The sequence below is a fragment of the Puma concolor genome, chromosome B3 (genome assembly GCF_028749965.1).
Source record: "Puma concolor isolate L17-30 chromosome B3, mPumCon1.1.hap2, whole genome shotgun sequence".
Classification (NCBI taxonomy): domain Eukaryota; kingdom Metazoa; phylum Chordata; class Mammalia; order Carnivora; family Felidae; genus Puma; species Puma concolor.
The window spans coordinates 65,872,558-65,899,618 of NC_141672.1; the positions used below are offsets into that span (position 1 = coordinate 65,872,558).

The 27,061-nt window shown below is 39.3% G+C and overlaps 1 protein-coding gene across 10 annotated transcripts in view; it reads right to left on the minus strand.

The window, feature by feature from the left end:
• The window catches only part of NPAS3 (neuronal PAS domain protein 3), an 865,390-nt gene that overhangs the window by 428,332 nt on the left and 409,997 nt on the right, over positions 1 to 27,061 (minus strand). For 6 of the 10 annotated variants that reach the window (XM_086709953.1, XM_086709952.1, XM_086709951.1 and 3 more), the window contains one exon: positions 16,870 to 16,946. In XM_086709953.1, coding sequence (XP_086566079.1) covers positions 16,870 to 16,946 — 77 coding nt within the window. Of the gene's footprint in view, positions 1 to 16,869; positions 16,953 to 27,061 lie in introns of all 10 variants that reach the window. The other 4 variants (XM_086709956.1, XM_086709955.1, XM_086709960.1 and 1 more) reach the window with 1 other exon arrangement.

A 27,061-nucleotide genomic window follows, 5' to 3' on the forward strand; every position in this document is an offset into this window, starting at 1 on the left:
AAGATACTAACCTGAGACAAATCCGCCCTTTTCTCTTTTTAAGAAGACTTCTGGAGAATGCAAGAGATGAAAAGATGAATTGGTTATGTTGAGTCACTCAGCTTGCTATTAGGGCAACTATGATTAGGTAAGAAAAGAACTTACTGAAAGGCAAATACTCCTATTTTAGGGACTTGAGTCTCTTTTTTTCACATGAAAAGAGGAAAAAACTTTTTGTAGCTTTTAGATTTGTTGACCATTTTTCTATGATGGATATGAACAACAATTCACATGCACTGAGCTAAGCCATTGGCATAAAGCATTCGATCCCAATTTTCCTTGAGCACTACTACAGTGGCCAAAAAAATCCTTAGTTACAGAAGTGCTCACAAGGACACACACACGCATCTATGTGTATACGCTCCTCACCATCACCACCTTCCTCCAAGGAGGGCCTTTCAGAAATGACTTGCTGTGGGTGCTTAAAACCTATCACTCACAGAGCCCAGGTTGGTCCTGTGAAAATTAGCTATCATAAGGCCAACATCACTGCTTTTGACAGCTGTCTTAGCAGAGACCCAGACATACAGTCATGCCTCTGCTTGCTCATGCCATGGTAGCTGTGTCAATTTGGACACCGACTGCTGGCATAACCCGAGCAGATGCAGAACCCATATGTGCAACTCCAGATAAAATTTCCAAAGCACTGGCATCTGGATGTCAGCTTTTCTTTCCTGGCCCCACAGCTGAATGTTCTGCTAGACCTGATTGTTTCTCTGCTGGGGGTCGGTCTGCTCCCACCCTGTTGTATTCAGTGGCACTTCTAGACTTCTGAGTGTTTGAAAACAATAGCTAGATAATCACCTTACGCTGCAGCACACCAGGAATTTACCTGTTTCATCAGCTTTTGTATGTACGGGAAATCTGAAAAATATTGGTGCCATTTCTTACTTTTTATAAATTAAAAAAAAAACAAAACAAAACAGCACAACTCCAAAGATCACGAACATAGAGCACTGTGTCTACAATGGGTACTGGTAACCTTGTATTTTTATGTACGAAGTTTCCAGCAGGGAAAATTAGCATGAAAATAAAATGCAGTGTGGCAGATAAACTTGTGTCCGTGTTTCTCTGATTCTGTGGCAGCTTCTCCACAGCACTCGAACAGCTGTGTGGCACAGGCACCTACCTCGGGAAAAAAAAGCAAGGGAGGGTCTTTATCTACACATCACTTCTCTTTACTTGCTCCTTTGCAAATGAGCCATTGGATGAACGTTTCCTTCCAGGTGGGAGTAACAAATGAGAAAAAGAGATGCTTCCCAAGTGTGAATCATCACAGATTAAAAATTCTAAAGCCTTCCTCCAGGGAGAAAGAATAGCTTGATAATAAATTGACAATGACGTGTCCTCCCGCTCATCTGTGCCAGCCTTCCCGAAGCAAAGACCCTCCCTTCTCTGCACACCAAACCTACTCCTTTTTCAAGGGACGAACATTCTGATCCCCAGTGTGTGGCCCAGGCCTCAGTGAGGGAGAACGGAGAGAAAGGAGCTTTGTTTGACTGTTAGGAACTCCATCAATTAACTTTCTGGGTGATAGATGCAAATGTGGTACATATACTGCTATCTCTGACAAGAACATGAAACTGATTAAGACTTAAATAAATATTGTGCGATGATATTGTTTTCAAAATACACATAGAAGCTTTAACACTGCGTGCTGACTTCCGATTCAAATGATTTAATCTCAAACTAAATAAAAATCTTAAAATCTGTCCATTTTTTAAGAAATTGAATTAAAATACAGAATTAAAATACACCTTTTCAAGGTTTTATTTCGTTTCTACCTTAAGGTTGGTGCCTTCATTTAACAATGAAACTAAGCCACTTTTATCGATGACTATATAGAGATTGCTTAAAACAAACCTGGGCTACCAAGCATTTCAGCATGAAATAACTTACATTTGGTGTTTTAAACTTATTTTACAAAACATGGAAACTCTCACTCATGGCTATTTTACACACATAAATAGAAAACAATGAAGGCAAACAGAGCCAAGTACTCCTTCAGTGACAACATGTGGATCTCAAAGTTTATTTATTATTTTTTTAATACTCTGGGGAACAGCTGGCATGTATTTTATTCCCAATATTGTCTGCTGGCAGAATGATTCATGTAAATAAAGTAGCAGATTAGCATGTTGGGAACAGAAACATGCAGAAGGTTAAGTTTTTCCAGTTCTGAAAAACTCAAAAATAAAAATCCCTGCTGGGTATTTTAGGAATGTAGATGAGTTGACCAACCTTTAGGAAGTTGGAAAACCTCTATTCCTTTGTTTGGTATTCTTCCTAAGTGCAATCAGGCAAAGCCTTTAGAAGGAACTGTCCTCTCTTTCAAAGGGGTTTGACTTGGGCACAGTTAATCATCACTGTGATAAAGCAATTAAAGGTATTCATAATTAGGACTAAACCAAATGTAAGTAATCAGAAAATTAAGGGGAAAATGACATTATGATGAGACTGTTTTCTTTAATGACCTCTTGGCTGAGAAGGACATTTTTACGTTGGTGCTTAGGGACTTTGGTGCATAATGCATTAACCCTACTAAGATCCCAACATGTAAATGTCTTCTTCAAGTGACTGCAATACACCTTGGAATCAAATAGTATCTCTGACTTATTTAATTTTTTCTAAGTTTATTTATTAATTTTGAGACAGAAAGGGGGGGCAGAGAGAGGGAGAGAAAAGTCCCAAGCAGGCTCCATGCTGTCAGCACCGAGCCTGATGTGATACTCATTCCCACGAACACGGAGATCATGACCTGAGCCGAAATCAAGTGGTAGATGCTTAACCAACTGAGCTACCCAGGCCCTCCAGTATCTCTGACTTCTTAACAACACTGCCCAAAACAGAAATGCAATTAAAGATCAATCTGCTATAAGTTAAGATGTATTTAAAATTTTTTTTTTTCAACGTTTATTTATTTTTGGGACAGAGAGAGACAGAGCATGAACGGCGGAGGGGCAGAGAGAGAGGGAGACACAGAATCGGAAACAGGCTCCAGGCTCTGAGCCATCAGCCCAGAGCCTGACGCGGGGCTCGAACTCACGGACCGCGAGATTGTGACCTGGCTGAAGTCGGACGCCCAACCGACTGCGCCACCCAGGCGCCCCAGGATGTATTTAAATAAACGTGTTTAAATAAATGTGTTTAAATAAATTCAAGTCATTCTACAAACATACGGAGCACCTACTGAAAGTACAACAAAGGAGAGGACACAAAGATGAACAAGACATGATTCCAATTTTCAAATTGCTTACAATCTACTAGGAGATACAAGACACATATGCCAACCTTTTAGAGTTTTTTTCACAAGGGTACATTCATGTATATCTAAATGGAGAGTTTTTAAGTATATGGGTGATAGCTGGCCCTGAAAATGGTATTCTATTTCCTAAGTTTTAATTGTAAATGAATTCACTGGGATTCTAGATCCAATCTCCAGACCTACACCTGTCATTCCAGTTTAGAATACAAAAACTTATTATGAATTCTTTGAGAGAAGGAATAACACCTAAATATTCTCCATAGCCATATTAGCTGTGTCTTATATACAGTAGGCTATCTATGAATACTTGTTCAATATGAATATATTGAGGGTCTGCATTTTTCCTCTGAACTGGACTACATTTAAGAGGCTAGTTATGGGGCACCTGAGTAGCTCAGTCTGTTAAGCGTCCGACTTCAGCTCAGGTCATGGTCTCGCGGTTCCTGAGTTCAAGCCTCGTGTCAGGCTCTGTGCTGACAGCTGGGAGCCTGGAGCCTGCTTGGGATTCTGTGTCCCTCTCTCTCTGCCCCTCCCCTGCTCGTGCTCTGTCTCTCTCTCTCTCTCTCTCTCTCTCAAAAATAAACATTAAAAATATTTGTAAAAAAGAGGCTAGTTATATAGGTTTCCTAGGTTTTCTATGTATTCTATGTTTTAAAAAATAATGGACAGTGATCTCAGTGGCAAAACCTGTCCCCCCAACTCCATCTCCCAATTATAATAATTCAGAACAATCTTCAAAGATCAAGGAAACACCATCTACAATTTAGATATTGATCAAATTAAGTAATATAATCTCCCTTCGGATTAATGCTAGGAGTTAAAGATCTCAAGGTTAATGCAGATGTTAGTGGCAAAACTGGTATTTTTGTTTAACTAAATGGATTTTAAACTGTTATTTTCAATGGATGTGACTAAGAGGGAAAATGCAGATGTAAAACCAAGAAGAATATCCTCTCCCACCTGTATTTTCATGTTAAGCATGGCACTCTTTGGGGAAAAATTACTTCCTGCTTTTTAAAGTTTCTAAGTTTTTCTGAAAATCAGGGTAAATGCTCCAAACACAGTTGCATGAGATTCTATTAGACACAGCTTTGTTGATGTGGCCCAAAATGATTTTCCTCATCTTTCAGCCTCTGCAGGCTGTCCCAAGTCTCCATTTCTGTTAATGACCTATTGCTTCTGTCTGATTCAATACAGCCCACTGGCTATGGAAATGGCAAGTCTCAGCAGGAGACAACAAAATGGTCAGCAAACAGGGCTGAGCCATGTCATTTTCCTCAAATACTTTCCCAGGAATGAAATGACAAGCTTTAAAATGTTGTCTTCTGCTCAGGGCAAATATTTCTTTATTAAACAAAAGTGCACGTCCTCTCGTTTCCATTCAAACCATAGCTTTAAGTATGTCACTTGAAAAACTTTAACAGTAAAATGATTTAATACCTAATATTTCCCTTATAATTCTTCTCCGTCTCTTCCCCACGTCCACTTTGGAGTTCTAATACTGGCTGTGTCTGTCACTAAAGGCTGTGGGTCCTTAGCGAGGCACTTTACCTCTCTGGACCTCAGTTTCTTCATCCTTAAGTGGGAAAGGGTAACAGTACCTAATTCAAAAGATGGGTCAGGGGACCAATTGGGATAACGCATATAAGCAGCTGGCTCAGCGAGTACCTGTCACACAGTTAAGTCTCAATAAATGTGTGCTAATATACATAATTATTATTCTTCCCAGATTTTGCATAATTCCGTTTAGAAGTCTGCATCCATCCAAATTACTTTGTGCTCGGATCCAATTTTAACCGTTCAATTTTAGAGAATCCACAAGTTACTTTACTTTCCAATGTTCTTAGCAGAATGAGACGTTTTTCATACAAAGTTTCCATTCTTATTTAAATGAAATCCTTCAGATGTTCTACAGTGAAGACTGAAATAAACAGTGGCAAGGGAGGTATCCCACCAATTTCAGTGCATGACACGTCCTGAGAGGGGACTGATTTATTTCAGTCTCAAGTTTTCCCCCAATATAACTACATCGTAGTCTTCAAAGAAAGCCAGGTTAGATGATTATCAGTTAGTTACCAGTCTGGCACATGCTGTTTAGTAACCTTCCAGTAGTTTGATCTGTAACAATCCGATTCCTTCTGAAAAGAAAATAATAGAGCTTAACTGTGAATCCAGGGAAACTCATCATTCAGCCAAGATAACTGGTACCAACTCAAAGGACCAGGCCTGGGTACTTTATATTTAGAAAGACCCAAGAATGTCTTCCAGAAGATTAAATGCTGTCTAAATTCTGGATTGGGCTTTTACATTCAGTCCACCTAAACGTGATCTCAAGAGAGGATACAGTTGATCTTACTATGCATTATTAAATAGTTACTGAGTTTTATCTCCTATGTGACTACAATTCTAAAAGTATAATTTAAAATGTCATTGAACTATCCTTACGGATTAAAGATGCAATTAAAATAGTCATTGATATTATCATTTGCCTTTGTATTTATGTAGAACTCACAGACTTCCCACTCAGAAAAAAAGAAATTTCTGTTTCTTTAGGTCAATTCTACCCTTGGTGTAATCTCCACACCAGACTAAATTTACTAAAACATGGTATCGCCCTAAACGGAAGTATGAGAGTGGATTATCTCAGAGGGTATTTTTCTGGTGCCCTGAAGGGTCACCTGCATTTTTTTATATCTTTAGAAATCAGGCAAACAGCTGCTCTGACCTGACAATTCCTGCAGCAGCTATCTAGCCTCATGGGAATTTGACTAGGCTCTTCTGTGAGGGTAATTCTAACCATACACATTTTATTCACCCAGTATAAGAAATACTTCTAATAATTTCACTAATTCACCCAAATGCTTCTTTTTCCCAACAGAGGCAAAACAACACCGTATGGCTTTTTCTTCTCTTCCACAGGATTCTATTCTGCTCTCACAAAATAACACTGCGTCATGGATCTCTTACCTTGCAATCCTCAATCATCAGACCCTCCATCAGCAAGTGTCTGGGAAGTGACATTCACAAGGCACTAGCGGACCTAATACAAAGAGCAGGAGTCTCCGTAACCTGGAACATCTGAGGAAGCTCCAGGGCTGGCCCACAGGTGTGTGCCTGCCTGTGGTAGAGCGAGAATGGAGCCTAGTAGTAACCCCTGGACCCTCTAGCAGGCCCCCTATAGAGCCTTCCTCTTACTAGTTCCTACAGATATCCATTACTGTGGTCTTTTAATAGATATAGTATTACCCAAGTCTGGCTCAGAAGAAGAAAACCATTTGCCAACATGTATCAGCTAAGATGTGCTGTGTAATCTCTCTCTTGAAATCAGCTGTTTTTCCCATAACTGTTTTCAAAGGACAAGGATCACAGTGCCACCTCGCTCGATTTACAGAAAGTCAAATGTACAAAGGGAAAAATAACCTTTGATAGTGAGACAATATTTTATTTACTTTCATTTTTCGCAGCTGTATTTTTTGACTTTTCAACATTGTTTTCATTTTTTTTTCTGGAATTTTGCATGTTAGAGGTATTTGATCACATACGTGTGCACACATACACGCACAAAGTGGCACAACTACTTATGGAAGATTCTTCTGTAATAAACTTTCGGTCTTCAAAAGGCTAGTGAAGTAGACTGCAGATGTGACATTATCATATAATAATTGTTCAATTATGTGTTCAATTTAGCTCTTATTGTATTTAGAGAATTTTTTAATATCTTAAACCAATTTTGATTCAATTCTTCTGAGCCAGACTTTCCCCAAGTGTTTTGTAGAAGCCCAGTGTTCCCGGATGCTCACAAGTGTCTGCAATCAGCTTAGTTTGGGAAACAAAGCATATCACTGCTCCCCAATCCACCCCTGCAAAGCTTTCCTCAAACCCAAAAGCTCAGAGGGTCCAAAAGGCTTGTGAAATTCTGGATACTCAGCTGAGAAAGCAAGTCTGGCGATACCGACTGTGATTTGGTTCCATGGTCAATGATAGTCAGCTGGTATCACTGTCTCCTGTCATCCACAGCTGATGCTGGTAACAAGAATATAATGTTTACTACCACCAAGGCCTACTCTAAAGCCTAAAAGCACACTGTAATATGACCCAGATTTGTAGGTGTCTACATGCATCGGGAAATTATTCATACTGATATTTGACACATAACCCTAAGATATGCTAAGACCTCTGTCCACTTTGAAAATTGGAAGTACAATTATCCTTTTGCTCCACTTTAATCTCCAAATAACGCAGCAACCCTTAGAGCCCAGAAAGAAGGATATGTTTCCATACCTTCGACGCAATCTTCCTGTCAGCACACACTGAGCAAAAGCTGTGCAACCACAACATTGCTGCTCTTTTTCTTCCTCCCTGACCTCGAACATACGTGACCATGCTACTGAACTCCTATATTCTAGCGAGGCCAGGACCCTCAAAGACTCCCACAGAGACCCACATGAACATCAGACTTAAAGGTGGATGTGTGTGGTGAGTGAGGATGGCGAACCGTGTAACAGTAAGTTTGTAGGCCCAAGAAGTGCTGGTTGACCAGCTCCAAACTGGAGAATCAGATTCCCACCTGTTGCTTCAGGATGAAGCCCAACTGGGCCAACTTCTGTTAAGTAGTCATCATGCACCAGGTGCTGTGTATAGTATCTCATCTAATTCTTACAGCAGTCTAGGAGGTAAAAATCACTGCCGTCTTCATTTGGGGGTGAGAAAAATGAGGCTTCGAGAGTGTAAATAAATTGCCCAGATCTACACAATCAAGATCGGGGGTTTGAATCCAAACCCAGGTATAACTGATTCAAAAGCCTCTAGTCTACATTGTACCAAACTGTGTTGGTCTGTTCTGTTATTAGTCTTCTCAACTTTTACTGGGAATGCTGGGAGACAAAACCATGACTCATATTTGTATCTCAGCGTTTTCTCCACTCTCTGATGCAAATAAGACACCCCATAAATATTTACTGAAGCCTAGAATTAGTATTGAGATTCATTGTCTCATTTTCCTAGATTCTGGCCCCCCTCGGGTAATTTTGTGATCAGAAATCCCTCACTGTTAGCACTAGTTCTAGTCATGTAGCAAAAACCCACATCTTCCCTCCTCAGTAAGTTACCTCAAACCTCTCCCCTTCCCCACACCTCTCATACTACTTCTCAGTGAACGATGCCTTTTGTCTATTTTGCAAATCAAAGTTAGCAAGGTATCTGAAAACCTGAAGGTATATGTATGTACCTGTCTTATAGGTACGCGTGCCATCGTAAAAATCCTGCGAAGTTCTTCCTTCGGCTCTTGATGTGGAAAGACGCCCATTCTGGCATTACAGGTAATAGATTTTGTGCAACATGTATGAGGAGAATCATATGTGCACTTCAAGGTCTCCTCCACACAATTTGGTAGCAATGGATGATGATTGCTTTTACCTTCTGGTTTTTTGGGACTTGCAACTGGCTTATTTCCACTTTTCTAAGCAAATCAAGGTGACTGTACAGTATGATGAGAAGAATAATGGCATATCCCATTTTGGCCTAAAGGAAATGTTGATTCTGGAGTCTCTTTATAAACTCTACTTTTTCCAGTTCCTTCTAGGTTGCTAATGAGATTATTCTGACAACTCCTTTGGTTGTTCAGAGAATGATTTTCATTCTCAAGGTGAAAATATATTCTTACTACCAAATTTAGAATTTTTACCGTTAACTAGCTTACACTACCAAATATAAACACCATTTATGTAAACAGATAAATGACATTGTGTTCAATAAAAATACTTAACTTGCTTTTAACCTGAGAGGATTATATTAATAATGCTCCTGTATTCCTGTATTCGTAATGATACTGATAAGTATTAACATTTTTCCTCAAAGTCTTGGGCATGATTCTGGACTACCCAACATACAGACAAATATTAGCAGAAACTTCAACACATTCTATATATCAGGTTTCTGGATTACGCACTTTTAACTGTACTATCTCATTCAATCCTCACAACATGCCTGCCGTTGGCTACTATTTATGATTTTCTCCATTTTCAAGATGAGGAAATTGAGGCATAGAGAGGGCAAGAGACGGTTCTGGGTCTACACAATTACTAAGTGATGAAATTGGGATGTGAACTCAAGTTAGCTGGATGCCCAAATCCATGCAATAAAAGAATCTTCCATACTCTGTCCCGCATCTAGAGGAAATGGATACAAACCGACCTGGAAACAGAGAGGTGAGATGAAGCCCTAACTCTGGGGTTAACTCTGATTTTGCTAATAACTTTTTTTTTTCTTTCATTTACTCAACAGTTATTTCTTGAGCATTTATTATAGGAAAGATTGAAATTTTACACTTAGAATATTCTACTATTACCACTTGTTCTGGCCCACCTCTGAAGGATATGGGAAACTTATACTACATTTAATGGGATTTGACCTTTTTATTTATTTTATTAAAAAAAAATTTTTAATGTTTTTATTTATTTTTGAGACAGGGAGAGACAGAGCATGAACAGGGAAGGGTCAGAGAGAGGGAGACACAGAATCCGAAGCAGGCTCCAGGCTCTGAGCCGTCAGAGTTCGACTCAGGGCTCGAACTCACGGACCATGAGATCATGACCTGAGCCGAAGTCAGACGCTTAACCGACTGAGCCACCCAGGCGCCCCGGGATTTGACCTTTTTAGAACAAAGTTTCATGACTTAGTTTTCCAAAGTATGGCAAATCAAGAGCCTTAATGTTTCATATGTATGTTTCATATGTGTGTACATATGTGTGTGTGGTGTAATACATACCACACACGCGTGCACACACACACAGACACACACACACACACACACAGACATGAGTTAAGGCAGCAAGGATTTTTTTTAAGGACAGGTTTTAAACTTTCACAAGCATAAAATATTTTCTTACACTCAATCATGAATATGATTTTATATGACTTGTTAATTTTGAAGAGTAAATCATACTTTTTCCCTTAAAATGCAATGCTCAGGCAATACAGTACTGTCAAATAATGGTTTGGCCATCAACTTCCACATGCTTTCGTTTTTCAATTTTGTGAATGGGGATTTTGATAAAATATACATTCTTTGGTTAATGTGAAGACCAGTGAGCTAATCCTTGGCAAACCACACTGAGATTCTCCAATGAAACCAATTTCCTAAGTATAAAACATTAATCTAGACAGAAAATACATGTGAAATGCAGAGCAATGCCTACTTCATCATGGCCCGGCATCTTCAAGGACGTGTACATTGCCGGTAGGAGACCCACATGACTCCTCTAACGTTCATTTGTCAAATTAGATAAAGGACATACACATCTCTTTTATAAACTCTCTTTCAAAAGTTATGAGTCACTCATCTACGTTTTTCAGTTTAAACTCAGGTCAGTTTCTAATAGAGGCTGTGAATTAGCTTCCAACATTAAAAACATTTTCCTATCAATGCTGATACCTTATATGAGGTAAGGAAGGGAGACAGGTGAACAATAGAGTTAAGAAATTTCTACTTCTCTTTCTTTTCTTTTTAAATAAAAACACTGTAAACCTTACTTGCAATTGTTTTACAGCTCAATTGATAAGGTGTGTTCCTTTTTTTTTTTTGTTCAAGAAAATTTAAAAGCAACTAATTTAAATATGCAAAATTATCTTGAGTTGTTCATACAAGTGAACTTAAAAGCCGTGCAACACAGGAAAATTAAGTAATTATGCCTCCAAGTTATTTACTGCAATTAAGCTCATTTATCATATGCAAATTAGTGCAAACTGGTCTCATTAGTTACTAAATTACTCAATATGAGCTGAACAATGTAGCACTCCAGTTTGTAATGAAAAATCCCTGTAGAGGCAAGCAGTATCAATTAAGCTAATTTGCATATGCAAATATATTCACTAACTTTCTCTTTTTCTATATTTAGTTTTACATTTTCTTACCATTCTGGATCACAGGGAGACCAAAGGGTCTCTCACCTTTCTCTCCTTCTTCTATCACGGCTAAAGAATACCTCTATTATTTGAAGTTCTTGTATTTTATTTTAGCACTGATATCCAGCAGGATGTCACTTTGCCAACAAGGACCACCAGGAGTAAGAATATGCAACTTCTTAGAGATAATCATTTCTTTTGTAAGTTTCAAGAAAATAATAAATAAGGGTGAAATTCCAATTCATCAATAAAATGGAAAACAGACTTGAACATTATCATTCTCTTTCATAGATGTTTTAAAAACAGTGCCATCAAATGTAAAATGAATGTTGGCTTGGCTAGGCGGAAGCTTAAATAAAATAATTTGGATCTTTGCAGGCGTCAGCTTTGGAGCTATTTTAGGAATTATTCACTTCGCTTTGTCCAGATGTTTGAATCGTACTACTCAACCTTTTCATAGTCTCTTGCCCAATGAGATTCAAGGAGATGCTTGGTACCAATACATTTGGCATTCTCTACTTCCAACCTCGACGTTGTTCTAGACAGCTTCCTCTGCCTATACAGCTCATCTCTAAAGAATCGTTTTCTTAGTCTTCTGCAACTGAACCAGGCCTAGAGATGGGAGCAGGACTGTGGCTAGAATACTTGAATAATAACAAAGATATAAAATGTCACAAGATACTGTTTATTTTGTTTTCCTTACTACACCAGCTACAAATTTTTAAATATTTCTGGCAGGGAACTTAGATGTTTTCTTCTAATAATAATGCTGCAGGACCAAAATAGTATACAGACAAACTAGACAGGACTCCAGGATACGTCCCTAACCAGTCTTCACAATGTGATGAATAATGGAAACATGGACATTTCAATGTAAATCTTGATTTGATTTTTCCCCCAAATTTGATCCCAAACTGCTTTTTAAAAAACCTAGCCTCCTCTTTTACTTGAGATATGACTCTACTCTGTATACTATGGATGAGATGTTGAGAGAAAGAAAACCATCATGATTAAAATCTGACATTTTATTGAGGTATCTGGTGCCATCCATCTCACCCACATAAATCTATGACTGCTTTGCCTATCAAAGAGAAAAATAGCTACATTTGAGTTCCCTTCCTTCCCACCATTTTAGGTAAATACATACCTTAATTCAACTGCTCTGCTAAGGTAATGGCCAGATTTATGGCCTTCTTCTACAAGAAGGTTGTTCTACCAATAAATGAGCCTTCCAAAAACACTCCCCTAGTTTTTCTGGGGAAGACAGGCAGTCATGCAACCATTCTTCCCAGCCTTTTCTGATCCACCAGCAGTCAGAGAAACTCAGGTGTTATAATCCTACAATGTTTTTGATGGTTCTCCCTTGGTCTCTCTCAGGAGACCTGTCCACAGGATCCTCTGGTAGCTTGGGGCTTGAATGTTTTAAGAGCAATGCAAAATTTCTTCATGTCCAGAAATACTGCAGGGTCAATGACACAGATATGGGAGGGTTCATGGAACACGGCCAAGCGCAAAATGACACATAGATATCATGCTTCCACCATTATCTCTCCTTAGGGCATTTCTTAAAGAATATTCTTTTTATTCTCCCAAGACAGCTTCAATAATAAAACATGTGGGTACTTATTAGGATTGTATTCATCTAGCTCACAAAATTTTATTGTAATATCTACAACTAGTTAGGGCTAAAAACCACTTTTCGCTCACTTATATATACTTATAGTATGTAATAGCTGCTAGCAGTGATCTGTATTGCCCAATGTAATATAACATATATGTCTCTCTCTGTGGTTCACCATAATGTGCTAATAGTGAATACAAACATGAACCTTAAAATCTTCCAGGTACAAGGTTTGATGTGATTGTTTTGTTTTAACACCTGTGAGGTGAGTAAATGCAAAAACAATACTGCAATTTTAACTAACAATTATGTAAGCATTATTTACAGAAAGAAAAAAAAAACCTTAAAACCGTCTGCTAAGGGCATGCAAATAATTAAAGTACTCCATTCATAAATCTGCACCTAAGGGAAAGTCATTCTACTAGTTAATTTTATGAGGTACGAAGATGATATTTGTGACTATTTTGTGTTTCATTAACTCTGATAAGAACATATGAATATTCTATCTGATCTCTAAATTGGGAAAGTAAAAGTAAATATCACTCATATTTCTTGGTATTAAGGGAATCATGAAGTGGGAATAACAACGCCCTAAGAGAGCTTCTAAAGCAGGAACCAAATGGGTGCTTAGTCACATATACTATATTCAGGAAAGATCCCACATAATGACCTGAAGTTCTTGAATTTTTTTTTTTTCTTAGCTTGTGCAAGAAGCACAATTCCTAATCTTGACCCCTTGCCCTTCTGCTCCTCATCTGATTAATACAAGTCAAAGAAGAACAAAGTGGACTAAAATGACTTGACTCAGGCCTAATACATACACTCCACAGTCCTGCATGTGCAAGGCTGGCATCACCTGAACCCTCAACACTCCTGCAGAAGATCCCTCTGCCTTAAAAGTCATGCCTGAAACAGCTACAGGTTCACTGGGGCCGTAGTACTGGTCAGAATCATTATGGAAGCTTTCACGGGAATGATGTGAATGGCCACCCCAGAATCGCACAGGGCACAGCCTAGGCGATGGCCTTGCCTCCACCAACCAGTAGTAGACCATTAAAGTGGAAAATAACACTGCAGCAGTTGATTTTATATTGATAAAACACCATTAAGTTAAATGTTCCCCCATCTCAGCAGGAAAGAAGTCAAACTGTAGAGGACACAACAACATTTTTATATTTTCCTTAGAGAAAAATGGCTAATAGGATATACGTAGCAAAAACACACACTGCAGTCTGCAGGATGGGTGAAGCAAAAATTAATGAGTCTATGTTCATCCCTCACCCCCAACTCTCTACACAAAGGAGTCCTTAGCCCACCATCCCATGAAACGTCACTGGGGACACAGGCAGCAGGGAAGCCTGGGCACTTGGTGCAGAGAAATCATAGGCATTTTCTGAGCCCCATTCTGGCATTCTGAACTGACTTCTATGTCACCTTCCAAATGCCACGGTTCCCATGCCTACCTTTTTGACCACATAGGTTTTTATGAGATGTTTGCTAGGGAAGGAAGGGGAGGAAAGAGCAAAGAAAGAATTCATCCCTGTTCTCATGAAGTACTTCACCAGGAAGTCTCCAGACTTCACCAGGAACCCTCCTGGTGAATCAACCAGACTTCACCAGGAACCCTCCTGAAGGAAAATATGGAAACCATCTTATGCTTGCAGACCCAGTGGGATATTGTTCAATGTGGTTCTGACAAGGGTCTAGGGGCTCAACAGTCTCCTGCAAGGAGGGAAGAAAACTAAGACAGCTTAGAGAAGGCTTTTCTTGTTACTATGACTTTCCAAGCCCTTCTTACCCACAATTCTAATATTTCATTTAGAAGAATACATACAGCTTTTCCCACTCCTTAAGTACTGGTGTTAGAATCAAATGATATGAAATTCTAGTTTCTATGACAATTTCAAAATTATCTACTGCAACCATGCTTGCGGGCCTGAATTTCTTGAAAGCCTCCCTACCAGGATACTTATGCTTCCCCTTGGAGCCAAAGACTTTGAACATATTCCAAATGTGGACAGCCCTATTTAGTTTTCTTGAATAAAGGTGATTTTTTTTCATCCATTTCTCTCTCCTGCACTCTGAAGCCACATGGAATATCTAATACTTTTTTCACACGACATCTTCAAATAGAGAGGACATTAATATCCCTTTTAAATCATGTCTTTTCCAAACTAAATTTCACTAAACTCTCTGTCCACTCCTCATGTAACATGACTTTCTAGTTCATGCACCAGTCTGGTTATTCTATTCCAAATGACACTCAGTTGTCTATATTTTTCTTAAAGCATGTTGTCTAAGTTGGGTGTGACCAATCCTAAGAGCAAAAGAACTTAGCAGCCTCATTCTAGAACCCTTATTCTCTCAATGATGCCAACTGTTGAACTGACATTTGGAACAACCATTATATATCCTATTTCCATTAAGCTTACATTAAACTCCTAAGTTTTGCATTTTATATTAAATTCTTGCAGCTCCCACGTCACCCTTCCTTAAAGACTTTGGACTCAAATTTCAGAAAGGATTGAGAGGATAATAATCTGGGGCTACTGTTTAGACCATTTGTTTCAGTGACTAAGTCTTATGCACTGATTGCTTCAGAATATAAACTGAAGTCATCCTGAATCACATCAGAATCTAACAACGTATACAGCATGGCTCATACAAAACTTACAAAGGAGATTCTGAACAAAGTATGTACAGGAAAAAAGGAAATAAAAATTTAAAGACATAGGAAGAAACATCCCCTCTGTATCCCTGAAACCAATCTACCACAAAGGAACTGCAAATGTGTGCATGATAGAATAACAAATCCCAAAGTGTACTTCAATAAACATCAGCTATATAGGAACTTAACAGACATTAGCAGAGAAATGTCAGAATAAACAAAAATAAGTCAAGTAAGGATTTTCAGGGCTTAAATGTGCAAATGTAAATTGTGACATCTCAGACCTAAGGAAACATCAAAATTATCTCAAAAGTCTGTTAAAAATCATAAACTTCTGGGCCTCACCCTGAAGATTCTGCTTTAGTAAGAATGTGTCCTTCAAACAAGTATCTCAGTTGATTCTGAAGTTGCCAGCCAATGAGCCAGCTCACAGTACTACTGGGATTTGACCAGGGAGAATCTGATGCTCACAGTTTTCCCGGGTACATACTCTCAGAAACAATATGCTAGATCCAATGAAAAGCATAACTAGTTTTTTCAAATAAGCTGCCTACATAACCCAAACATGTCTGCTTTTCTAATCCTGCATAAGAAATGTATCTTACATAGTTTAAAAAAAACAATCTTGGGCCATGTCAACATTTATCCTGGTAGCAGAAACACTGTAAAACAATTATCCCTGGATGTGTTGAACTCACGGCAACGTCGTAAGGGGAAATTGTTTTGGAGTAAGCGAGATGCTGAGCTTGGGATGCATCTTATCCAGGACTAAATAACTGTAGTTCTGTCCTCGTAACCCTCGCATTTACTTGTCATGGAATTCATTGGCCAAATCAGTTATTATTATTTGTCTCCTTTTACTTACAAATGTACCTTAAAATTTCATTCTGAGAAAGCTTATAATTTGGGGAGGCAAACGTGAGGATTGAAAGCGCTTATGAATACAAACTCAAGCAAAGAACAACTGAAATTTGGCAACACATAAAAATGTCACATTACTGTCACAACAAAATTTTGCTCTTCCAAAAACAATATATATAGCTCCAAAGACACACACATATATCCACTTACAAATGCAGCACACACACAATCATTCTGGGAACAGCCAGCTACTATACATTGCACATCAACTGCATAGTGCAATTTATCTCAATTATTACAGCACAAATAATACTTGCCCTCCCTTTCTCATTAATATTCTCTCAAGAGATGGCTTTCTAAAAAGAAAAAAATAAATTCATAAGAATTTCATAATTGCAACATAAAACAATAGTCATATACACAGCTGATATCTAAAAATGTATTTTAAATCAAGACTAAACACATGGATTTTTCTCAGTAAAATATAAGCAAGCTTCTTTCTCTTTTAGTTACCTGCAAAATGTGACTTCCCAAATGTGCTTCAAATACTTCAATGGCCAGTGCACTGGGGCTTCTCCTTCGTTGTGCACCTATAACTTATTAAAAAACAAAGAAGAAGAAAAAGAAAGAAAAAAGAAGAAAAAAAGTTAAGTTGGAGCTCTGAATCACACCTTTTAATTTCTAATTACATCACTCATCTAGTTACTACACGAAACATCTGAAAGAAACCCAGCCTCGTGTTCATTTCGATTCTGCGTTGCTGAGCAAAAGCAGAGACTAGGCTAAATTTTCAACTCAGAATATTAATTTATGCAAACACTAACCAACTACATTCAGACTTTTGTTCTTTTAAATTTTCATTTTGGACTGTTTTTCCTACACTGGAGCAAAAACCTGAACGTTTACAACATTCCTTTAAAACAAATGGGTAAACTATTTTTCTTCAAACGTAAGGATTGTCATTTTTAAAGCATACGTGTACTGCCTCCCCCACCCCCTGAGCCATCACCCCAGAGACCTAAACTTTTCCTATCGTCTAGGCTAGGAAAAAGCAAACAGGAAAATTTTTTCACGTTCTAGGGCAATAATTTTATTACAATTTAATAAGCACAACATGTCGGATAAGAGATTCCGATTAATGACTGCGCTAGCATTAAATGTCTCAGGATGGCTGGATCTCATATTTAGCCAACACTCACATGCAACTATTCCTACAGGACCCACACGAAGCCCAGGCGGACCCTTGCCTCCAGCGTCCCTCACCAGGTCAGTGACCGTTTTCTTATCTGAATACTCCGGTTCCCCTACTAACTTCTCGTTGGTGCTTCCCTTCCTGAATGCCCACCGTGTGTTGTCCGTGGGCACCTGCACTCAAGGAGCCCCCACCAATCCTCAACAAAGGGGAGCTTAATGCAGGATATTTCTCAGATCCAGGATCAAGGGTCTTTCCTTCACTAATATTTTTGCATGAGGTCATGATTTGCTTTCAAATCTGTTCCGGGTATTTTTTCTTTTCTCTTTCTCCTTCTCCTCCTTCTCCTTCTTTTTTTAAATAAGTTCTCAAACACAAAATTCTGCTTTACCATAATTTGTCAAGGATACATTTAGATCTTTCCCTTATTTCCAGCAAGTCAATTTCTCAAGTGTTCTTGCTTTTCTTGACAATGTTATTATGAACCTCTACCTTCCTCAAACCTACACACTATGAATTGAAAAAAAAAAAAAAAAAAAAAACCCAAATCCCTACCTTCTTACTTCTAAGAACACTTTCAGCTAGTTGACAAGAAAATTCCAGCAAAATGCTGCTGGGATAATTCTGCTTCATTTCAGTTACTAAGTCAGTCAGTTGGATCCATAGCTTAGTAGGGATTATAATATAAATGTACTTATGATTATTGTGCTGTGCAGAAGTAGGCAGTTTACCCCCGCAATTGTGAGTTAGTGTCTGCAGTGTCTGAAAGGCACTTTGAAAATAGCATGGGTGTTAAGTATCATTATGACTGGCAAGAGGAAATAAAAGGGGCATTTTTTTTCAATGGGAAAATTTATAAAATATAATTGAAGAGTGATTATTATCAAAGAATATTCCAGCTGGAAGGGATCTTAGAAATCTCTATTCCAACTTCCTCATTTGCCTCAGAAGCAAAACACACAATAATTTTAAAATAGAAAACTCAGTTTTCTATCCTAACATTAATCTTTGCTATAAGTATAGACTTGGGATTTTTAAAAATTTAATATTCAGATATATTTAAGACACTACTACTGTGTGTGTATGTGCACATTTCTGATTAAATTCCTATTCTAACATGCACATTACTCCCTTCAAAACTCCTTTGGCATTTTTGATAATGCAGCTGTCTTGCTGAATACTGTTTTCAGTTTCTAGAGTGTTAATTGCACATTATGGTAGCTTGGTGTGAATGATCTCACATGAATAAAATCTGCAGTCTTTTTTTTTTTTTTTTAAGATTGTTGGGGGGAGCTTCTGGGAGGCAGGAGGGTTGAAAAACTTCAAAAGTGTCCACTCTCTTTTTGAGGCAGTAATTAGGATCCAGAAAGCTCCTTATTAATAACAGTTCATAATTTATGGGCATCTCAGGACTCCCAATTATCAAGTTCAAAATAAACCACTGCACTTCACAGAAGAAATGGGCTGGTTTGAGAGAACATAGACTGTTCTCCAAAAAGCTGGATTCAGAAGAAGGCCAGGAGAGCAACAGCCACCAACCTACAGAGGACCCTAAAGCTTCACAGAAAATATAAGGAGAGGTTTATTTACTAGGAGGCCCAAGAGGCATGCTCCAGTAACAACAGATGGCAGGCCAACTGCCTCCTGGAATGATAGGAACATTGACTTTAGTGTAGTGCTGCAGGGGTTATTCAAGCCTGGCCATTGATGGCCTTTCTTTTCCTGCCTTTTCTTCACGTAGGGCTCAGGCTCTACTCTCAGTAAATGCTGCCAATGCATAAATAGTACGGAATTTTATTAAAAAAAATTATTAGTCAGTCTGGGGATCCCACATGTCTTCATCAGGTCTTCCATCCATGAGCCCTACCTGCATAGTTATTCTTCTTTGTTCCTCAGATCCTCTAGAAACGAAAGGGTGCGTCCCAGTACATGCTAGCATCACACACAAGTATCTTGTAAGTGGTTTCATGCTATTCTATCCCATGGCATTTTTATGGCACTGGAACTTCTCTTGATTTATATGTTTTGCACTTATGCAGGTGATGTGGGGCTGTAATGACAGTTCCTAATTTTACAACCAACATAAATATGTTAAACAGGAGCCCATTATGCCCCCGGTTGAAACCCAGCTCTGACTCCAGCATTACTGGTAACGAATAGATGTTAAATATGCGCTTCTTGTTTTGTATTTTGTAGCCTATCGCATTTGGAGAATGGAGACAATAATCTGGTAACTCAGGAACAATGCAGATGCAGTTATTCTGTTCCTCTACGTTCATCTCATTCCGCTAACAGAGTATCATTAATGCCTAAGAAAAACTAAAGAGGTGTTTCCTCCATGAGTCCATCATTTTCAGCAAAGTAATACACAGCTTATGTATGAGGCTCTCTCAGATTTTTGATGTTTGGAAGTTAACAGTTTCTAAAACCATGTGGTTGTCTAGATGCAACGTACACTTATTGATGAATGGGTCACTGTTTCATCTCATTTACAGACATATTTCACTTATTTGTCTCCTCAGATAAAAGACATTACCTTTTGAAATTTAAAGAGCACTAATTAAATTAACCGAAAACACAAAACAACACATTGCTAAACAAATGGAACATGGAACACTTATCTGTGACTAATGTGTCCCTGACTCACTGACAGTGAAGTGTGAGAATTCTGTTAATTGAACAGCTTATACAAACAGTTGAAAGAAAGAAAAAAAAACAGCAATACAGTAATTCAACTTCAAATCTGATTCAGCATTTACTGAGTATCAACTTGCTGTTGAAAATCGCTAACTACTGTAAGGTAGCTGGTGTCATAAATCCTTATAAACAGTCCAAAAGAAAATTGTAAGCAATTCAAAACAAACCTAGGCCCAGCACCTAATTATCAACAAACACCGCAACACTCATGTTTTGCCAGGGTTAAAAATAAAGCACCTAGAGTTTTAAGAGTCTTTAAATGCAAGAAATATATAGAGCGAGGGATTTTTAAATATCAACCAGAGAAATTCTGATTGTTTCAGGAATCTAAAAAGATACGATGAATCATGAGAACTGTGAATTTGACTTTTTTCTCATTAAAAAATGGAAGACACAGAAGGAAACCACAATCTGAAACATGTACCTGAAAAATTAGTTCTGTCCCTCAACAATGTCAGCAAAAATATTCCAGTATAGACTCTGCCTAGCTCGTGAGGTGGTCTTTGAGAATTAATTCGGTGCAGTAAAAGATGATCCCCCTTTTGGGAAATAGACCACACACCCCCAGTCATATTCCTACCCAGCACTTGTCACCTTCGGGGATACACAATCGCCAGGAAGGCTGAGGATTAGCGCTCAGTGGGAGTTTGACCTATTCAGCCAAAAGGTCAGCTTGCCACAGAAGAACCCATTACAAAACAGAAACAGGACAGCTCAGTGGACACACATAATGAAAGAGGAAAAGTCTAGGGCCCTACTTGCCTTGTGTCCTGCACTGCCCTTTTCCTTCCTAACTCTCCCCAACCCCCATTTCCAGAAAGGGTGGAGCTGCCCCAGCTCCCAGCACCCAGGGAGGTGCTGTCTCACCAGCACAGTTCACAATGGGAAGGTAAACCACAGGCAGGAGAGAGAAGGGGGCTTGTTTCTTAAGAGATCATTTGAAAAAAGATATGTGAAGAGGAAGATGACATTGTGAGTCAGGGTTTCCAAAGGATGGTTTTATTAGGAAGAAGTGGTCATTGGCAAGTAGGAAAGACCACGGCAGAGGCATTTTCACATCCAGCCCCCCTCCATGGGGAGCAGAATGGCAAAATGGATAAATGCAGGTAGTATTTCAAGAACAGAATCACCCACCTAGTAAAAAGGCAAACTTTATGGCTGCCCTCTGAACCCATCCTTCGAGGGGCAAGGCTCTGTTCCCACACTAAGCATGGGGGGTAGGGAGGACGAAAGGGCATGCTTAATGGAATCTCGGACATCACTCCCTGGGCTTTAGCACTTGGGCTGAGCAAAGTCAGGGTCTGGGAAAGAATGAAGTATAGAATGCTTAATGAGTCTTTCCATGGCTACCGAAGAAAAGAAAAGGGATTTCCCTTGAAGAATCTCAATTAGCCTCCCCTCACTGTAGGCCAAGGGAAACCAGGAAGGGTTTTCCCAGGAGCCTAAGAAGTTTACAAGGAGAGTGTGTGTGCCTGTGTTTCCCTATCAAAATAACAATTTCTACGTCTTTACTTAATATGGGACCTAATCTTCAATCTGAAACTGGTCCTCACAGCTTTGCCTACTGCCCATATCACAATTTGCATCCTTTCAACTGTAAACCCTTCACTGGTTGTGCATGGCTTAGAAACCAAGGGAATTTCAGGTTGGGAAGGAGAAGGGACACTGGAAAAAGTAGAGCTCAATACCAACTTAACAAATACAGCAGCACTGTCACTGAAACTCTGTTGTCCCCAGCACAATATATGGTGTTTCCACACAATTCATCATGTTAATATCTGAAAAGCAATAATAACGAAGCTTTTTCAATATACTTTCACCAATATTAGTTGTTTTTTTTTTTTCTTTTTAAAATACAGATGACCAAAATCAAGAGTCGGACACTTAACCAACTGAGCCACCCAGGCGCCCTAGTAATTTTTAAACATCACAAAATACATCTTTATAGTTCATATCCCAGAACCCTATGAACACATTACATTACAAATTGAGACAAAAGAGAGGTATTTAATCCACTAAAATAATTGAAACTCTAAAAGGTCTTATGCCGATTTAAAAATTCTTTGATGCAACACATGTTGAAACTTCTCCCACAATTTGAGTATGGATTGAATGCATTAGCCAAAAGCATTAGAGATGATATGACTGTGAAAATATTAATAAATATAAATACATTGTTTAATTTGGGAAAAAGAAACCATGTCTGCTTTTCTCAAAAAAAGGGGGGGGGATACCTATATGGCTTTAACTAGTAAGAACTAAGGGGAAAACATGCAAACTTCAATAAATCTGGTTAGCTTAGGGTTTGTACCTCATGCATTTCTTATCTTCTGAAGAACTAAATAGTGGCCATATGATTTTGAAAGACTTTTCCTTATGATTTTTGACATCAAAATGGTAAAGTCATCTAAGAGGGAAATAGCACCCAAGCACTGCTGTAATAAGTCTGGACAATGCTTCTGCGCATTTGGTCAGCAACAAGTTACAGGGACTTCTTTCACGCCAATGTTTCCTTTCGAAGACTTTGTCCCCTCTGCCTTCCTTTTCCTTGAAGGAAATGAGAGTTTCTAGCTACCAAATAAGGCACTTCTCCATCTGTAGCTGGGGAAAAGGAAACATAGCCTTTGTCTGACAATCTGGTAGTTACGACTGGAACTATTATATGTCCCTCATAAGGGCTGCGATAAAGGGTGATTAACATTCTTCATGAGAGAACTGAAACTTCCCGTTGACAATGAAATTCTTAAGGCAAAGGGTTAAGCTGCTGCTTAGAGTGACAGCACCTGAGAGAATGATGAAGCTCTAACATCAGCATCTCTTGGAAAGAAACCTCTGGAAGATGCAGGCGTGATCCACAGTCTGTGTGGGGTACATGCGGGGAATCTTTAAGTGATTCCAGAAGACACAGGCAGAGAAGAGCAGAGCATCAGACCGGACAACAGATGAGAAAATGCTTGTTAGAAATCTAACAGGACTTTGCAAAAAAAGGAAGATGGTGTTACTTGATTATTGCCATTTTACTTTCTTCATTGTGTCAAAATAACAATATATATATATATATACACACACACACACACACACACACACACATATATATATATATATATATATATATATATATATATATATATATATATATATATATATAAAGAGGGCACTTTTAAAGGACCAAAGTCCTACAGTAACTTAAAAGACATCCAAGACTTTACAGAATGTTTCTTGGCTTCAACAACTTGCTACATGGGCTGCTTTGGGGTGTAAAGTTTAAAGCTAATTTCATCCTCTTTGCACAGCAAAGGGTATGAGCATTTCCTCTTTTCTTTACAAAATAAATAAAGGTAGGAAGGTTATTGATCATGACTGATTCCAGTCTTTCAATTCCCAGCAGAGATATGGAATATGGTGGCTTGCACTCCCTCTCCACCCGGGGAAGCTTAAGGAGTGTGGCAGTTATAAGGTGACTTCAGAATGAAGGATGTAGAATCTTTGAGTGGTGGGAGTCTTGATTATTACCTAACATGAACCCAGCCAGAAGAGAGAAATGATTTCTGGCTTCAGGCTACAGCAACAAACACATACTGACCCTTAACACACGGCAGCTGCTCTTCTAGGTACTAGGCATACAAAGATGATATAAGATGCAATCCACTGCGTGAGGCCATGCTGTGTAATAGAGGCCAAGTGGGCCATACAGACACTGGCTGGGGCTCAGAGCCTGAACAGATGCCTGCTTCCTGACTACGATGGGCAGGCTATAGTTTTGAGTTTCTTCTTTTGTTGTTATTATTGTTTTTGTTCTTATTCAAATTCCCCTGCTTCCAATGACCACTTTCCTCTACAAATCGCCCACTCTTTGTCAGGAAGAAATACTGTGTGTTCTCATGAATTAAGTGCACAGTTTACAAAAAGGACACCAAGTACTCTTTGATCACAGCACTTAAAGGGAAAAAGAGATCACATCAAATTTGAGATTTCAATGCCAGAGTCACTCTGCAAAATTTAATGCTTATCTTTTAATTGATAGAAATGATCTCCCTCACTAACAAGCTGAAAATATTTTCAGAATTTTCAATTTTTAATGGGGGCTGGATTTGGTTTGCTCCCTCAGTAGGGTCTGGAGAGAAAATGCAAGGCTTATACTTTCATTTTGAAAATGCTCTTAAAATCTTTTCAGTTGAGTGCTACCATATTGTTGTCACCCCTTCTGACCTCAGGGGCTCAAAGACTGTTAGGGACATGATCCTAACCCAACAGGAAGGGGTAGAGATTAGCCATGAATCACTATGATGTAGGTCAGCACTTGATGGTAAAAGGAAGAGGTCCCCATCTGTTATCTTGATTTTTTTCCCAAGCCTGATCCCAAAATTTCATGTTATGACATTTGTAACATCTGCTACAAATTCTAAGGTAAGTCAGGCACAACCTTATTACTTCTAGCCTAATGCTCCATTCATCCTTCAGGCTTTCCCAGGCCACTGATATGACAGGGAGTGAAGAAACGCTGGATTGGAAGGAAGCAGCTTGTGTTTCTGTGGGAGGAAGAAGGCAATGTCTCTGGCCCTCTCCCTCTTCTCTTCCTTACGCATCCATTCATGTATTCAATCATATTTGTATTTCCTCCCCTACACGCCCCCCCCCCCCCTTTTGTGCCACAAAGCTTGGCAGTGCATTTAGGGACTTTCTTTCTTCCCAAAGTATGGTCAACATAAATAGCTCCATGAGGCACTGGGGTGTTGGCCCAAATGACACAATGTTCTGCTGATAATAGCACCTGCTTGAAAGTCATTCTGATCAATTTCCAAAGCCTAACCGTCTCAGGCTACAGTATTACATTTATTCATCCAGAACTCAGTGAACCCTTAGCAATATGAAAGATATTAACATCGCTGACCTAGGTGCTGGAGATCTAGGCCAGGCTCCTATTTTCATTTATAGATGCTTTCTTTTTATGTCAGCTGAAGAAAGCTAAAAGCATCCATGGAAAATATGCATTGAGGCTCTGTTCTGGGCTGGGCACGGTTAGAGAATATTCAAATGAAAAGGTACCACCATCCTGACCCTCCAGGTGATCAGGGTCTAGTAAGCAGAAAGACACATCAACAAATGAATAACATATAATACATGTGCAACTACCAACTCAACTCGGATGGGTGCAGGGAAAATGGGGGCAGGAGAGGCCTCAGAAAAGGGGTATAGAGGAACTGGGGTATGGAAGACGAGGTCACAAGGACAGTGAAATACAGCAGTCAAGACCCCGAGTGCTCATTTTGGCATCATATACTGAAAAAAAAAAAAAAAAAGATTCTGGGATCTACTGGTCATATGTGAAGGACAAATGCATGTTAACGTAGTTATGAATAGCAAGGCGGTAGGCTCATCTTCTTGCCCACTCCAACCTGCTTTCCCCTAAGCGGCAACACCACTGGACTGTCACACTCCTACAGTCACTTGCGAGGCTGGGTACTCACCCCCCAATACCACAGCACTTTCTTGAGGCTCAATACTATTGCTTCATAGTCACATGATTACACCAACGAAGACGAAGGTCCACTGAGCTTGGTGTGAAATCCCTGACTTCACACTGCTCCCGAAATATGTAAACACACAGCTTATGGCAAAGCCCCTGAAGCAAACACCCACCTCACAGGACCCAGAACATCATTGTGTGAGATGACTCAGTCACCAAATGGGCTGTCACATCACCTGGGGAGTTCTGAAAGGGATGACAGTGATTCAGGTCCTTATTGTAGGATGCCTGATTCCTTCCCCAAACGCTGCCTGCCCTCTGCTTGCAGGAAGAGTTCAATGGCAGACGGTTATGAACAGGGGAAAGGTTTTGGGTTCTGAAGTCAGGCTGGCCCCGTTTTGAATCCTTCATTTATCCCTAATTAGCTGGGTGGTTTTGAACAACGTAGGCCCTGTGGACCCCAACTTCCCGTTCTGTCAGAAGGGTCACTGTTTCATATGCAAGCCATGTGGCAAACCCCTGCCCTGCCTTAATTTTCCTTCTGGAACTTCTTCACCTATTGTCTCTTCCTCCACTGGTCTTTTACCTTCATAGCTAGAGAAACTGTTTTGTGTACTGCTGAAACCCTGACAGAATAGGGCCTGGAACACAGAGCGTGCACAGCAAGTAACTGTGAAGAAATGAACTTTCTAGAGCCCAGTGCTGAGCCCAAGGGAGGCGTTCAGGACATATCACCTTTCTCCTCCTTGGTATGAAAAGCAGAGGGTAGGCCAAAGATGGCTGTTCTAAATCTCTATCTTTATTCCAATTTTAACAGGATATCAGGACTACATTTTGCCTAAATATTAGAAATACTTAGGACTTATTATTATTTTTTTAATATTAGGAATATTTTGTTCCTCTGTATGTTGTCCCCGGTGTCTGCCTTTCCTGTGGCATGATATCAAATCTACAGTGTCACCACAAACCCTGTGAGCCAACTGCAATCAGGGCCTCAAACCAGTGCAAACATTTCACACATACTTGGGCAAAGAGCCAGAAATTCACTGAGTGTCAGCAACTGCCCAGTGAATTTTCCTTTGAAGGATTCACTCATGGCCTATTCCAGCGGTAATTGGCATTCATTTTAAGATGCTGAATGCCTCAGACATAACTTGATTAGGTAAATGTACACAGCCACCACCACTGGAAACCCAAATCAGCTCTTACAACCCCACTATCTTCCTTCTGATTTCATATAAACAAAAGCCCACACAATTATCAATGGTAAATGAGCAGGCGCTAGGTCTTGCTTATGTTAGCAGATCAAGGTCTGCATCATCATTGCCATCTGCCTCTTAGGAACCTAG